Genomic DNA, 15,487 nt, shown 5'->3' with positions numbered 1-15,487 from the left:
CTCCTGCATTTGTGACTGATTACTTATTTGCATAAAGCATATAGAGCAGTGAGGGGGTGGTGGGATGGAGAGGCATTACTGAAAGCATTAGCAGGTATGTGTTTTGATTATGATTAACCATAATTACGCTTTGAAGCAAGACGTGTCCATTTGAGAATTTAGCCTAATTATGCAAATACTGCCAAGATTAGTAAATGGATTGCTTTTCTTCCAAGAACAATTAGTTTAAGATTTATTTTCAAACTTTAACCTATTATGTCTCACTAATTAGCCCCCAAAAAGCCTCTATCTTAATGGTGTGAAAGTGAAATTAGTCAGGAGGTGGTAAAATATTATTTCCACACTGATTGCTTTGAAATGACTGTATGATTCAAGCATTTTAACCAATTTATTTCAAATGCTACCACAATATAATTAATGTGGAATAATGGTCTGAGTTTACAAAAAGCAAGACACTTGAAGGGAATGTGACGGTGTTTTAGGGTGTTGTTAGTTCAAGCCACAAGTTGAAAGGATTCAGAGACTGCACAAATGTCATGAGTAATCACTTCAGATAAAAATGAATATCCTGTAATGTTCCTGCAGAACATCACAAAAAAGATATGCTAGAATTCATTTTCACTTCAAATGGTCCAATTATTGGATTTTTGTATTTTTGTTTTATTAATGCTTATGCTAAATATTGCAGAAACATATTAATATGAGCACAAATTAAAATAAACAGTTTCACTTACTTTTGTTCTGTAGAAATGTTTTGAAGTGCCAGAAATTGTGACACTGACACTTTTTATCCATTGCATAAGTGGGTTGGGTAAAAAAAAAATTCCATCTGATAGTTTACTGCAACATACAATGTTGCTTTTTTCTTGAATTTTCACCAGAACACAGTGCCTCAAAAATCTATTTACACCCCTATTTGCAAAGCAGCTTAGAAAGAGGTTTTCAAATATGCCTCAGGCACTCTAATAAATGTAAGTTTTACTTGACCAAACACGTGAATATGTGATCAAAACTACTACATCATACTAAAAGCTGGAACAGCTTAGAGTTTTAAGCCTCTCAAAGGTTTTGTTTTTCCCCCTAAATTGCTTTACATTTAGTTCCATCCATCGTCCCATTACCTCAGACCAGCTTCAAATAAACTGGACTTCAGTTCCGCCATCATGTTTCTTTAAGAACTGACGAGCCGCTTTAGTGTTTCATGTCATGCAGCATTTCAGTTTTAGTCTCATCATAACAGAGAGATTTCCTCGACATGTTTTCTTAGCCTTTCATAACGTGTGGCAAACTACAAATAGGTGTTCCAATTACTTTTGTGAACACATGCCATCTGCATGCCACTCCCCCATAAAGTCATATTTGGGGAATACACAACAAGTAGTTGTGAGAGGTTTGCAGTGTACTTCAGTCTCATCTATTTGTGAAAATCTTGTGCTCCTCAACATCTACCTATATTATTATATATAATGTTGTTGCTTCTAGAGAGAAAGCTACGTCATGTAAAAAGTCTTGGTCTAAGTGACATAGGAGGATGTCTCTTCCAGAAAGTTTTACTTATACGCCAACTCCTGCCCACCTCTGATGGACCCCAGCACAGCAGAGAACCTCTGCAAGTGGATGAACTCAGAGCTGTTGTGAAAAACTCTGACATGTTGAGAGTGGACAGGAGTGGAGAGAGGACCATCCTGGTGTGATGTTTCTGTCCTCCTAAGCACAACATCAAATCGCCATCCTCCTCAAGAAACAAAATGACGCATGTTTGACAGAGATTTAGCAACCCCAGACACTGACGCCCACCCTGAGCTGTTTCTCACCTGTCAGAGGAGGGCGGATTGTAGCAAAAGTGCAGCAAAAATAAATATGGACTGATATTGGAAGTGGCGCTGCTGTAATCCAAGAAGTGACCGCACTGCATTAGGGTGGCAACCAAATCTACACCCACTTGAGGTTTCTGAGCAAACGAGAGGTTTCGTCTGTACTTCAAGGAAACTCCTGGGATTTAACACATTTTAACCAGAACACAGTTTGATTTGTGATTTGGTGGAAGACTCAATTGAAACAAATTATTTTACATACAATTTAATGTAAGAAGACATTACATTTTTATTCTCATTTTTTTAAATAATAGGCCAAGTAAAACATTTCCTCTTAAGTTAATTTAGAATGACCAAATTTACATAATTAATATTTGCTAAATGTCAGAAATATTAAGAGAGATTATTTTTAAATGGTCAGAAGAATATTTTTATTACTTTCTTCAAATTTAGAGCTTCACATACAGAAAAATGTATTAGTGGAAAGTAACAAGTTTGTCTGTAGTTGTACTTTGTTTACAAAACATACATTTTTAGTTGAGTTTACCCAAAAAATGTCATGTGGGAAGCAGCATCTGAATATTTCAGATGGGAAAGTGACATTTTGGCACAAACAGATCATCCAAAAGCACAATCACTGTAAGCAGAGTGACATATTAGTGCAAATGGACAAAAAAGTCAATTGTTCAGTTGCCATGTCAGCTCTGTAGACTAATTATGGACAGATCTGAAAAGATGTGTTGAGTGTGGCAGCCTAAATATCTGAGAAATGGGTCAAAATTCCAGAAAAATATTGTGAAAAGTTTGCAGAAGATTATCAAAAACAATTTACAGCTTTAAAGATAAATTGTCACGATGTGAAGCTCAGCGGTAGGACCAAAATGCAGCAAAGCGTGGCTCGTGTTAAGCATTCAATGAAAAAACAACTGCAAGTATAAAAGATCCCAGGAGCCAGGACAAAACACATCAACCAGGAGAACACAAGGAAGCACGGAGTAGATGGAAGTAGACATGAGGATCTGACAAATAGTGGAAGAGAATGAGAGGCTTAAATATTGAAGGAGGTTGAAAACTGGATGAAGACCTGAGCTGATGAGGCTTATTGATTGCAGGTGAGATTGGTTAGAGCAGGAGCCAGGCTGAGGGGCACAGGGTAGAAGTATTAAAACTAAAGAAAAACATGATAAGCTAGAAAGAAATGAAAAAAGAAGGGAAACCTATAAAATAAAGGCTTTTATTGGCATTTCTATTTTTGGTACATGAAAACATTTTGGTAGTCCTAGCTGGTCCAAAACAGAATGTTTTGAAATTAGTATTATTATTTTATGTTATCCAAAGAAGAATACAATTATCTGCCTTTCTGTACAGCATGCCGTATTATATCTGGTTTCAGCTGTATTTTAAAAGCAGCTTGGTCAAAAGAATTTGAATCCTTATCCAGGAGGACTCTGTTAATACATATAATTAATGTATATAAAATAGAGCAATAAAGTTCTGGACTGCACTTAACTGATTTAGTAACCTTAGGACTTGTGATAATTTTTTTCTCTATAGTTATTTATTCCAATAACATTTCAACAACCAATACATTACAATGTGCCTCAGGCCATGCAGCTACATTTTATGGATGGATTGCTTCACAATGGAGAATATAAATTCAGAGGTTTGTAACAAAGAAGAGGCTTGAATTGGTGTAAATGTCAAGCCTTAGTTGTTGACAAATAATCAATAAAGCAAGTGTTTCAGGCGTTTGGTCTTTTAAGGCCCGGGTTTATTTCAATAATGTTCAGACTGAGTTCCGCAGCAGAAATGGACGACTGCTAAGAGCTTCACAGTGAACTCACAAAACCCGCTCTCTTGATTTATTGGGTCAGACGTGCAGCACCACATATCAGTATTCACACTCCCTGAATATCTTCGCATTAGCTCATTACAACCAACACATTAATTGTTTTTATTGCAATTTAATGTTAAGTGGAGGAAGATATGTAAATGGCTTTCCTTTTTTATCTCTCATCATTATAATTTTTTTAATCCCAAAGGACCTAAAACAGATTTTTTGTTTTGTTTTGTTTTCATTGCCTTTCCAGGACTTTTGGAGATTTAGTATCAGACAGAAATAAATAAATACTATCTCTTTATTTATGTATTTCTTTCTTTGTTTACTTGTTGCATCAGGCTAAGTTGGGCTCTTTAAACTAATTAGCTGTTTATAAATTACACACACTGTCCCTTCAAACTTAGGCAAGTTTTTAAGTTCAGCAACTTTAACATACTAAGTGTAAACACACTAGCAGATGTCATCTTTAGAACTTCATAATAAATATCTGCTGAGATGCATAAACACACAACTGAACCAAGGTCCTTTTTGACAGGTGGATCCCAAAGTCCCCTCTCACCTTGTTTTTTCCTCTCTGTGTCCCTTTTGAGATGTACACACAGAGAAAGAATTTGTGTGTCACTGAGCCTTTAGCATTGTAACGCTGTGACTCTAACGCTGCGTGTGAGGACAAACTGGCTGGTTTTTACTTTGTACTTAACTACCGCTGTCTGTTCTAAAAAGGATTTGGACTTTTTAAAGTAAGTTTAAACGGGGTCACTGTTTAAACTTTACCACTCAACTACTGTGTTTAACTGGATGTCATGTAACTGAGCTTAAATTAGATTTGATTTTGGGGCACTGTGTTTATGCAATGTGAATGAAGTCCATTAAAATAACTCAACTGTATCACAATTAAGCAGAAGTATAACTATTATTGTTTCATTACCTTATTGTGTCCTTTTTTTTACTTGATAGGAGAGTCAAGAAGATAGAAAACTGCACACTGAAAATGGGGAATGGATCATCATTTGGTAAAGCTCTAGGATCTGACCTTCATGGTTGTTCAGTCTCAAGTGACCAGCTGACTGTGGCTCTGGTTTCAAGCTCTTTTAGAAAGAGCAAACATTGTGAAACACCAGCTGCCACAAGGATTCATGATTATTTGCAGTTTATTCTTCACATGACAGTCTTTGAAAATTTAGAAGAAAATTACAAATACTTTAATGAAACACAAACTGCAATTGTTCTGGACGTGTCCAATAGAATAGAATAGAATATGCTGATCCCCAAGCAGAAATTGATTAAATGGCAATTTAAGCAAAGTTCTCTAAGCTTTACCTTGATCAGGGAGGTCTGCCTTTGAATTTTGATGCTGGCATTATCACCACCAACTGGCTCTATAAAAGTAAACTTCTCCTTTATTGCATAAATCTGCATAATCTGCAGAATTATTAAAACCTGTAACTTTGAGCATTTGTTTTATGTACTTCATAAAACAGATACTGTTTGATTTATGTATTTCACCAAGTCCAAATATATACCAATTTCCCTAAATATTAATAAATCATAAATTTGCATTGTAATAAATTCAGCCAATAAGATGGTGAGAATGCTTACAAGCCCACAAGAGAACTATCGCCTTAGCAATATCAATGATGAATGATGACATCACAAGCTTTTTCATGCATCATACACAAGAATTGTACTTTATAAAGACACACAGTTCCATAGATCTTCACCCACTTTTCACTGTGCGGCTTGTGCGAATTGTGAGGATTTTTCAGATTGTGAGTATTGTGTTAATTGTGCGGAAAACATTGTTTTGAGCAAAACTTGTTTGAGAAAACCAAAATGCCGAAACCAATGGTCTATCACCTCAACAATGAGCTCTTTGACATCTTTCAACAGGAGATCAAGGAGCTGCACCAAGATGTTGAGGCCATTACGATGGAGAAATTCAACACTGAACGTTACTATGAAGATCTTCTCTCAGAAGAGAGGGAGGAGAAGCAGGCCTTGCTTCTGGAAATTCAGGAGCTTAAGGAGAAGCTGGAGAAAGCTGAATCCAAGGACCAAGGCCTGGTGGGCAGAGATGAGACAACGTGCTGCACCACAATGCAGGAACTACAACAAGAAATGAAGGAGATGGAAAAGAAACACCGTCAGGAAATTGAGATGCTCACCATTGAGCTTGAAGTTGATGTCGCTGTGGCTCAGAAAGAGGTGGAGAAGCTCCAGAAAAAGCTGAAGAATGAAAAAGATCTTGGTGCAAATAGTGATTCAGCGAAAAGGGAAGCCATCAAGATTCCCCTAAAATTGTGTAGCCACTGTGAAGAATTGAAGAAAGTCTCCACTGAACATTCAACAGAAATCAAAGTTCGAGATGAGGATATTCCTTATCCAGATGTCCAACTGCTTCAAGAAATGCTTCAGAGAGAGAGAAAGCTGAGGATTCAGGCTGAAAATGAAAATTTTGATCAATTTAAATGTGCTGATGCTTTCTTTGAAATGATGGAGCAAGAACTGAAAACAGAACGAGAACATAGAGCCCAAATTGAGGCGGACAGAGACGAAGCTGTGGAGATTGCAGAGCAACTAATTAAAAAGCTTGAGGACGTAGAGAAAACGTCCAAGGAGGCTCCATCTGCGATCACTTTGTCTGATGAGAAACTCCAACAGCTGGAGAAAACCATCCACGAAGAGAAAGCACTAAGGGTCCAGGCAGAGAATTTCTTAGAAGTACTGGACCAAGAACTAAAAACAGAACTAAAACTTAGAGCCCAAATTGAGGCAGACAAACAGGAAGCTATAGAGATTGCTGAGCAACTACTCAAAAAGCTTGAGGACGTGGAGAAAACGTCCAAGGAGGCTCCACCTGCGATCGCGTTGGATGATCAGAACAAAACTCAGCTGGAACTCCAACAGCTGGAGAAAAACATCCAAGAAGAGAAAGCACTCAGAGTCCAGGCAGAGAATTTCTTGGAAGTACTGGACCAAGAACTAAAAACAGAGCAAAAACGTAGAGCCCAAATTGAGGCTGACAAACAGGAAGCTATAGAGTTTGCAGAGCGACTAATCAAAAAGCTTGAGGATGTGGAGAAAACGTCCACAGAGGATCCAGCTGAGATCACTTTGGATGATCAGAACAAATTTGAACTGGAACTCCAAAAGCTAAAGAAAATACTCCAAGAGGAGAAAAGACTAAGGGTCCAAGGAGAGACCAAAAATGCTGCTCTCTTGAAAACTGTAGAGTTGCTTCGGCAGGAAAAAGACAAAGAAGTGCAGAAAGAAAGGGCTCTAAGAAAAGAGGCAGAAAGAGGGAAGCTGGAGTTGGAAAAGGTAAGTGATAAACTTTACCAGGGCTTAGAAAAAGCTTCTAAGATGACACAGATGCTCTCAGCTGAGACCGAACTCCTTACCAACAAGCTTCAGGCAGAGGACAAGAAACAAAGATCTCTATTCGAAGATGTCCTGGAACTCACCCTCCTGCTGGAAAAGGAGAAAACCCTTATACTCGAGGCAGAGAACTATGAGAAGGAGGCCGTAGAAATTGTAGCGTCTTTACCGAAGGAAGCAAAACATAGAACCTGGAAGAACAAAGATTTGAAAAAGAAATACCATTGCATCAAAGTTTAACCTCTTTAAAGTCGTTAGATTTGTACTTTATTTCATGTAAATAGCTTCTTGTGTTTGTTTCTGTTTTAAATGTTGAAGATTTTATATCATCATTCTATGTATTCAAACTTTAATATAATGTAAATCGCTGTTGATGTGTTTGTCTTTGTTTGAAATGTTGCAAGTTCAAAGTCAGTGTTTCATTTTTATTGTACTCTTTTATTAAAAAACTGCTTTAAAACAAACAGCAAAAACAAAAAAGAAAAGGACAGGGTTTTTTTATTTGACTCTGGATTCAGCCTCTTTTCTGTAATATTAATATCTCCTTGTGTTTGTTTCTGTTTAAAGGTGAAAGTCTTATATCATCATTATATGTATTCAAATTTAATATAATGTAACTTGCTGTTGATGTGTTTGTGTTTGTTTTAAATGTTGCAGATAAATTGCATTTTTGTTATGTTTCTTTTATTTTTTTAAAACTGCTTAAAAAAAGAAAAGCAAAATAAAGGAGGACATTTTTTTCTTTGATTTTGGATCTATTCCACCTCCTTACCGTAATATAAATAGTTTCTTGTGTTTGTTTCTGTTTTAATTGTTGAACGTTTTACATCATAATTGTATGTATTGAAACTCGTAATGTAATGTAAAAAGTTGCTGACTGTGTTTGTCCTTTAAATGTTGCAGGTTCTCTGTCAATGTTGCATTTGCATTACGTCCTCCTTTTTGTAAAAACAAATGCTAAGAAGCAAACAGAATTATAAAACCTGTATCTTTTAGCACTTGTTTTATGCACTTTGTAAAACAGATGCTGTTTGTTTCACAATGACTTGATGATATCATTGTTATAATGTCACAATAATGACAATTGTGATATCAATGATGACATCAAAGTTTAAATTATGAAAGTCTTACATCACAGTTGTGACAGCGGTTGATTCCCTGTCTGTCCACCCATTGCCGTTTGTTTTTCCACTTCACCCACCTTGCCTGCTGATGTTGGTCAGAAGGGCCGATGGTGCAAAGATTTGCAGCCTCACTTCTGTCAGCCTGTAGTTACAATCCAGTAGCTTGCCATCAGCAGAGAGTGAATGACTCCTTTAAGATAAGTCCTTTTTCCACAGCAGGGTGCAGCCTGGCCTGGCCCAGCCAGGCTCCGTTTGACCTGGTCCCATAGCCCTGGTCGTTTTTGCATTAAGTGGGATCGTCACGTAAATCAAATTCCTGAAGAAGCTACAGAGACGATCTCCCCAGCGACTGTAGAAATATTAATCACATTTACCATTAAAATCTTTGGCTGAAGAGGTAATTCTAATCCCAGTGTAGGGAAAGAATAGATTATGACGGGAATTTATTGATGTAGCATTTTGAAATGATAGACATTGAGTAAGTCAAGTGCTCCTCTGACCCAGAGATCTGGTCTTTGTCCCGTCCCCGCAGCCAATGATCCAATCAACAGCAAACTCCAAACCAGCCCGGTCTGAGCAGCCCGGTTGGAACCGCAGCTCTTGTGGTTCCATCAAGCTGGGTGGGAGGAGGCTGGAAGTGCTAATGCAAAAACAATCAGCCCTGCTTTTAAGCCAGACTGGCCCGGGTCAGACCGGGTCTGGCTGTGCAGTGCAAAAGTGACTATAGACACATTCACTCCCTTCAGATACTCCCTTCAGATACATGAAGTGGCCTGGAACATGCCATACAGTGTAATTTTGTTTTGTTTTTATATAAAAAAAAATGTTTAAAAGCAAAGAATAAAAACATAAAAGGAAAAAACAGGGTTTTTTTTATTTGACTTAGGAATCAGCCTCTTTACTGTAATATAAATATCTCCTTGTGTTTGTTTCTGTTTTAAATGTTGAATGTTTTACATCATCATTGTATGTATTCAAACTAGTAATGTAATGTAAAGTGATGTTGATGTGATCATCTTTTAAATGTTGCAGGTAAGTTGCATTTCTACTATGTCTTTTTATTATTAAAAGAATTGCTTATTAAAAAAGGCAAAATAAAGAGGGAAAGTGTTTTATTTGATTTTGGATCTATTCCACCTCTTTAAAGTAATGTAAATAGTTTATTGTGTTTGTTTCTGTTTAAATGATGGAAGACTTACATCATCATTCTATGTATTCAAACTTTACTGTGATGTCAATAGCTGCTGATGTGTTTGTTTCCATTTTAAATGTTGCAATTCCATGTCAATGTTCCAGTTTTATTATGTCTTTTTATTTTAAAAATGCTAGAAAAAAACAAGAAAAATAAGGGAGGACATCTTTTTTTCATTTGATTTTGCATCAATTCCTCCTCTTTACATTACAGTAATGTAAACAACTTCTTTTGTTTGTTGAGAGTTTTCTATCATCTGTCTATGTATTCAAACTGTAATGTAATGTAAATAGCTGTTGATGTGTTTGTCTTTGTTTTAAATGTTGTTTTAAATGTTATTTCTTTTTCTTTTAAAAAAAATTGCTAAAAAAAAAAAGGGGGGGTAATTTTTTTATTTTCTTTTATTTATGTGCTCTTCTACAACATTTCAACCACCTCTGGTTTTAGGGAGCAATGTTACCAGATTTGTATAGTAGACCATGTATGATTCACAACCCTCTACCTCACGAGTTCAAGAAGTACAACCCTCAGTTCAAGGTAACCTCGTAGATTCTTGGAAGCACGTCTGAGGTTTCAGTAGAGAAACATGTCGTTCTGTAACCTCTCTGCTGTTGTTTGCTCCTCAGTGCATTTCGGAGTGTGTGCCCTTAAAGCATCTATCAGGTGCTGTGACAGTTGGTGAGGCTGACAGTAACTGGAACCTTTGTGATAGCGATGTCTGCACTGAGGTACCTTCTGTCCCACCTCTAACCCCCTGACACATTTACAGGAGGGTATTCACTTGGTTATCCCATCTGTGACTGTTGACGCATTTGTACATGATGAATCCTTGACAGTTCTCTCCTATGTTCATAGAATGGCATTATACATTGACTTCACTTTCATAAATGTTTATATTTGTTACGTTATTGTCCTGCTGTACAGAAAAACTGCAGGTTTTAGTTGTGTAAATGCATCTTCTAACAAACATATACATGCAAACGTTATGTGACTCCTGACTCAAACTCTTAACTAGAGATATGCATTGCTGAGAAAAAAAAAAAAAGCAGAGGTAACTAGTCTTCAGCAGCTATCCCTTATTAATAATTGTAAAATAAACATCAGGCCTAAAAACGTGAAATTGTAACAGATTGAAACTTCTGTTTGTGTGTGTTTGGGAAATGATTTTGATGTTGAATCCTGACACACAGCGGACTGTTGTCAGTTGCTATGGATGTAGCAGCTGTCACAGACAGCGAGAAAAAAAAAGTGGTTTTGAGTTGTTCTTCAGCTGTTTTCTGCATTATTTTCCCCTTTTCCTTGTTGAAATATCTATATATCAAGGTTTCATTTAGTTGACGGAATTCTATACCGCGGCATCGTGGCTATGTATAATGTGAATAAATGGCATTAATAATATTACTCTTGATTTTAATCATTCAGTGGCATTGACAATCTGTAGTTTGAAGTCAACACGGAAACTCACCTGACAATCACACGTGCTGATGTAACCGGATCCTTTCTGAGCTGTGCTGGTTTTGTTTAGTCATCAGGTTTGTCTTTGAAATGGGGACTGTAGCTTCCATTTCCACAATTTCAGAATGTCCTCATAAGTTGCTGTCCTGTCATGACCCCATCAAGATATAAACACACACACAAACACAACCAAGAGCATCAGCAATAAATTAATATTTGCCGATTGTTTAGAATGCAGAACATTTCCATACGAGTCAGGCCCAAACAGATGCTCATGAATACAGTTGTAACTTGGAGACCTGTGTGGGTTACGTCTGCTGAAGTTTTGGAAAGCTCAAGGTCACTTGCTGTTTATTTGTTCTTGGCACCATCCTTTTTTTTATTCCAAGTATGGCTGACCCTTTTGTTCAAATGCTTCTGTGCTGACATGTACTGCACATTATTAATTATATTCATTCTTCTCATCTTTTTCTGTCTTGAAAAGGGTACTCCTCGTCATTTTAATATGTATCCTCCTCGAATTCTTTAGACAGCAGTGGTTAAAAAGAAAAAAAAATTCACACTTTTTCAGTGAAAGAAATAGAACTCAGAGCACATCAAACTCAAAGTACTCGCCTTTGTTGAAGAAGAATGGGTTTATTTTTGGAAGTGAGACCACCTGAGAACAGACAGACAAGAGCTACGGTTGTGGATATATTGCAATTAGCTCTGAACTTTTTTTAAAGACATAATTAGTTGATGTCTGCTCTCTCTTGCTCTGTCCCCTCTATTTTTCCTCCATCCCAGCAGATGAAAATCTCTTTGTGAAATAGACGAAGAAAGGAACCAAAAATAACACATCTTCTTGTGATCATTAAAATGAGAAAGTGGAGGAACAGCTGCTTACAAGAAAATAAACACATTAACACCAGCGCTCCACAGAGCGCAATCACAGATGCTTGACAAGGCAGCTGCCTGGTTTTAATTACAGTAATGCTTATGTTGTACCGTGTTTCTTCTCTTATTCAACTTTTCTCCACTGTGTTGGGGTATTTGTAGCACATTGATCTTTTTTTTCTCAGTTTTGCGTCATTAGATAGTTCAGATTAAGACTCACATACAGCTTGAATGAGTTTTCTTGTCAATTTTGTCAAAATTTCATTCAATAGATCGATTCTTGCTTGTTTTTTTTTTTTACATTAACATCTCTCCAAACATAAATGTACAAGCGTGGACTTAACAGGAAAAAGTTTTTCCTATCCTTCAAATTCTTATCAAATCAAAAAAAATTAAAAATTAAAAATCTGTGCTTGTGAACATTAGTATATCATTTTGACTTCAGTTAACATAGAGAATGCTGGCAAAGGCTTTGTGATTCATCTCAGTTATTTTTTTTTGAGTGAAAGACAAGCAATTTACTTTGATCGGATTGGAGATTTGTTGTCCCCTGTGTCTCCAGCCCCGAATGAACAGATGTCCTACATCAGTGTTGGTTCCTTCTTTTTTTTTCAGGTTAAGATTTCTTAACCATGCTGTTGTTGTGAAGCAACAACTGCATTTTATGGCATTAGCAGTGTAGTTAACCCCAAGTCTCACAAGGCATTCGATTTTCTACTGAGAGTCAAAGCTTTGAACTTACAAACTGTATTTATTTATTTATTTTTTTTTATTATTGAAACGCCCCCGCAGAAGAAACTCCAGGTTGGAAAATTGGAAATCCCTAACTTCATCATTAAACAAAGACAAAGTGGCAGCAATTAGTTGTTAATATGCACAAATAGCAGCTTATATCAGTTTAAACCAGTAGCACACAGAGTATTATGCAAATTGAGACAAATGTGTGAAAATATTCCTGTAGTGTTGGACTATTCAAGATAAATAACAATGTTCTGACAAACTGTGACAGAAAATAAGGTGGAGTCACTTTTTTTGTATTTCTTTGACCAGTGTTGTGTCTTGAAGTCCAGCTTTTCAATTATATTAATATTCACATCGTCAGCACCATTTCGTGTGGGACTTTTTCCACATTTGCTGCACTTGGGCCTCGAATTCATCTGATCTTATGTCAAAATCTATTTGAACGGTAAACACTTATTTCCTTTATCTTTCATGAAGGAATGAAGAAATTTTTTTATATAGGAGCACAACAGCAGCAGTTATTAACTCATAGATCCAAAAATTACCATGAGTTGTTGGATTCAAAAGCAGAAGGAGGCCAGAAGTGGTTAGGCATTGTTCTAGATTACCGAAGACAGGATTTGCCAAATAACTATGAATATTAGGCACATTAGCTATTTTAATATGGACTTTATTTTTTTGTACACAGTTGGTAAAAATAAAAATCAAGTTTTATATTTGAAGTTGTTCTGAAGACTGTTAAAATCTGAAGACTGTTAAAATCTTGTGCTTATTGCAGCACTTTTTTGTCCTCAGAATACATGGCCAAACAATGGGAAGAGAAAATGACAAATGAGGCAGAGCCCAGAGTTTTACAGGAATGATTCTTAATTGCAAACAAAGCTGCCATTTAGAGTCCATTGTCCTTCCTGAAAGTTTGCAGACCATAGCACATTGTGTAAAATGCATCCTTCCTTTCTCTCGTCCTTTGTTTTGTCCCCTCCTATTTTGGTGGCAACAGCAGAAGAAGCATTTTGAGCTCTTTTTAATTTCCACAGTAATCAGTCTGTTGCCTTTTTTTCCTTTTTTACAATAAAGCTTTAATCAAACATCTCATGCCCTCTTTCAGAAATGCGTTATTCCGACAGAAAAACAAAAAAACATGCAATTACACCCGAGAGATCTGTCCCTCCTCTTTTCTATACAGCTGCAGAATGGAGGGCAGTCTTACAAACAAATACTTCTTTCTTCTCCCATACGTCTGTGTTAGAAGAAAAGGAGCTTTCAGCTGAAACCTTATGTAATTTTATTCTCATTCTAATTGCTGTCACGTTCAGTCTATGAATGAGCGTTTTGAATGAAATTTGTGTACAGTGTGACCATTCATTTAATTTTATTTTTGTTTTAAAGTGCCATTCTACGTCTGTTTCTCAATTATGCTCTATTTTGTTTTTACATAAAATCCCAAGTGAGGTTTGTATTTGAAATTTGACAAAAAATAAAAAGATTCAGAATTTATTTATTTATTTATTTATTTAATTTATTTATTATTTATTTTTATTTATTTTTTGTTAGACTTCTGAGTCGACCATAAATTACTGTTCTATTGCGTAGGAAGTATTTTACGCATGTAACGTTTACTGTTCTCAAGCTCGTGTCATAAAGAGTTATTTTATCGAACGTCAAATGTGATTTGTTTTACATTTTCGATGGTTTTATAATCGATATCATTAAATCTATAACATAATTGACTAAACGTCGTTTTTACTATGTGATTTTCTTCTTCAAACTCCACGTCATCAGCTTTGACCGAGCTGCCGTGAACATCTCACTGACATGCGTTCTTAGCGGTCTATTCGGATTGGCAGGATCACGAGCACGAGAATATGGGAGACGATTTAGGTGACGACTGGTGGAAGCATGACGGTAATAACATAAACTTTTCTCTTCGTTCGTACGGGATGATGTGTCTAAGTACTGGTGGCATATCCCGGCTGGCTCATGCTGCCACGTGAAATCTGTTACAGTGGCTAGCCTTAGCTATCAGTGCTAAGTGTAGCTTTAGCAACAGCACATAAAGTAACTAGACGAGACGTGGAAAACAGTGAGGACAGTGTTTTATGTTGCTAATTACAACAATAAACTATTCAGGAAAGCTGGTAGTTCAAGTGGTTGGAAGTAGAGGTTGTGCGAAACACGTGTAAGTCTTCAGAGATGATGCTAACACAAACTACAAAAGTTTCTCCAGTGTCGGTTCTCATCTCCTCCGCTTTCATGAACGACTGGGGTTTTTTTCCCCCCACACAGATTATTAGTGCTCTGGTTCTGCTCTTCATATGTTAAACTTCATTTATCAATAAAGGAAGTTCCCTGCAGGCCACTTCTTGCATTGCTCTGAAGCTCGCTGCATACCAATAGATGGCAGCCATGTCGCTTGTGTCCAGCTGGGTGACGCTGTGATGGGAGGAGGATATAGAAACATGAGTCCAGAAGAGAAATGAATGAAAGAAGAGTTTTGTTTTGTTTTTTTTTTATTCAGAGTGGTTTAATACGATACATTATGCCACACACGATCCTCGCCAAAACAAGACACTTGCTGAAAAATAGCAGAACAGACAGGAAAAAGTTACTCCAGTCAAGGAGGTATGATCATAAATCTCATGTCTTTAAGATGGTCAGATCTTAACAATATTAACACAACAGTATGTTCTCATAAACAGCCAGTGAGAAGAGCAAAATATCTGCCATGCTTCCATTTTTTTTATGATGGACGTTTGATGAAATATTTCAGTGCTTTTATTTTCACTTAAATCCATGATTTATGCCAGTAAATATGTCTGTAGCTTTCTACGTAAACAATATTACTGTCAGATTTTTGTTGAGTTTTTCTTTTTTCTTTATGGTAACATTTCCTAATATTGGCAGGGTTCCGGCTACCTGCATGTTGTAGTCACTGTTGCTGTTTCTTCCCTTTTAAAGATGCACAGACCAGTTGTCAGAACTTAATCAGTTCTGATCAGTGATTGATAGGTCAAATACTGTCAATCCCATGTCTTTCATGTCAGTAAATTAATTAAAACTTAGAACT

The 15,487-nt window shown here is 36.6% G+C and overlaps 2 protein-coding genes across 6 annotated transcripts in view; both read left to right on the top strand.

The window, feature by feature from the left end:
• Positions 1 to 4,628: 4,628 nt before the first annotated feature.
• LOC129361203 (paramyosin-like) lies at positions 4,629 to 7,272 on the top strand. Its single transcript, XM_055031950.1, has 2 exons — positions 4,629 to 4,667; positions 5,545 to 7,272. Exons 1-2 carry the CDS (start codon positions 4,653 to 4,655, stop codon positions 7,270 to 7,272), a joined length of 1,743 nt encoding a protein of 580 aa, XP_054887925.1. The 5' UTR covers positions 4,629 to 4,652.
• A 2,204-nt stretch (positions 7,273 to 9,476) lies between these two features.
• Positions 9,477 to 15,487, top strand: part of cmss1 (cms1 ribosomal small subunit homolog) — a 35,283-nt gene continuing 29,272 nt past the window's right edge. For 2 of the 5 annotated variants that reach the window (XM_055031461.1, XM_055031457.1), the window contains exons 1-3: positions 9,477 to 9,565; positions 9,796 to 9,885; positions 9,975 to 10,076. Coding sequence is in view for 1 of the 5 variants with exons in the window: in XM_055031456.1 (XP_054887431.1) it covers positions 14,286 to 14,325 (40 nt within the window). In the remaining 4 variants the exon portion in view is untranslated. Of the gene's footprint in view, positions 9,566 to 9,772; positions 9,886 to 9,974; positions 10,077 to 14,226; positions 14,326 to 15,487 lie in introns of those variants that run through there. The other 3 variants (XM_055031458.1, XM_055031456.1, XM_055031460.1) reach the window with 3 other exon arrangements.

This window comes from Poeciliopsis prolifica, unplaced genomic scaffold, assembly GCF_027474105.1.
Source record: "Poeciliopsis prolifica strain line A6 unplaced genomic scaffold, Auburn_PproV2 SCAFFOLD007, whole genome shotgun sequence".
Lineage (NCBI taxonomy): Eukaryota > Metazoa > Chordata > Actinopteri > Cyprinodontiformes > Poeciliidae > Poeciliopsis > Poeciliopsis prolifica.
This window is presented reverse-complemented; position numbering and strand designations above follow the sequence as displayed.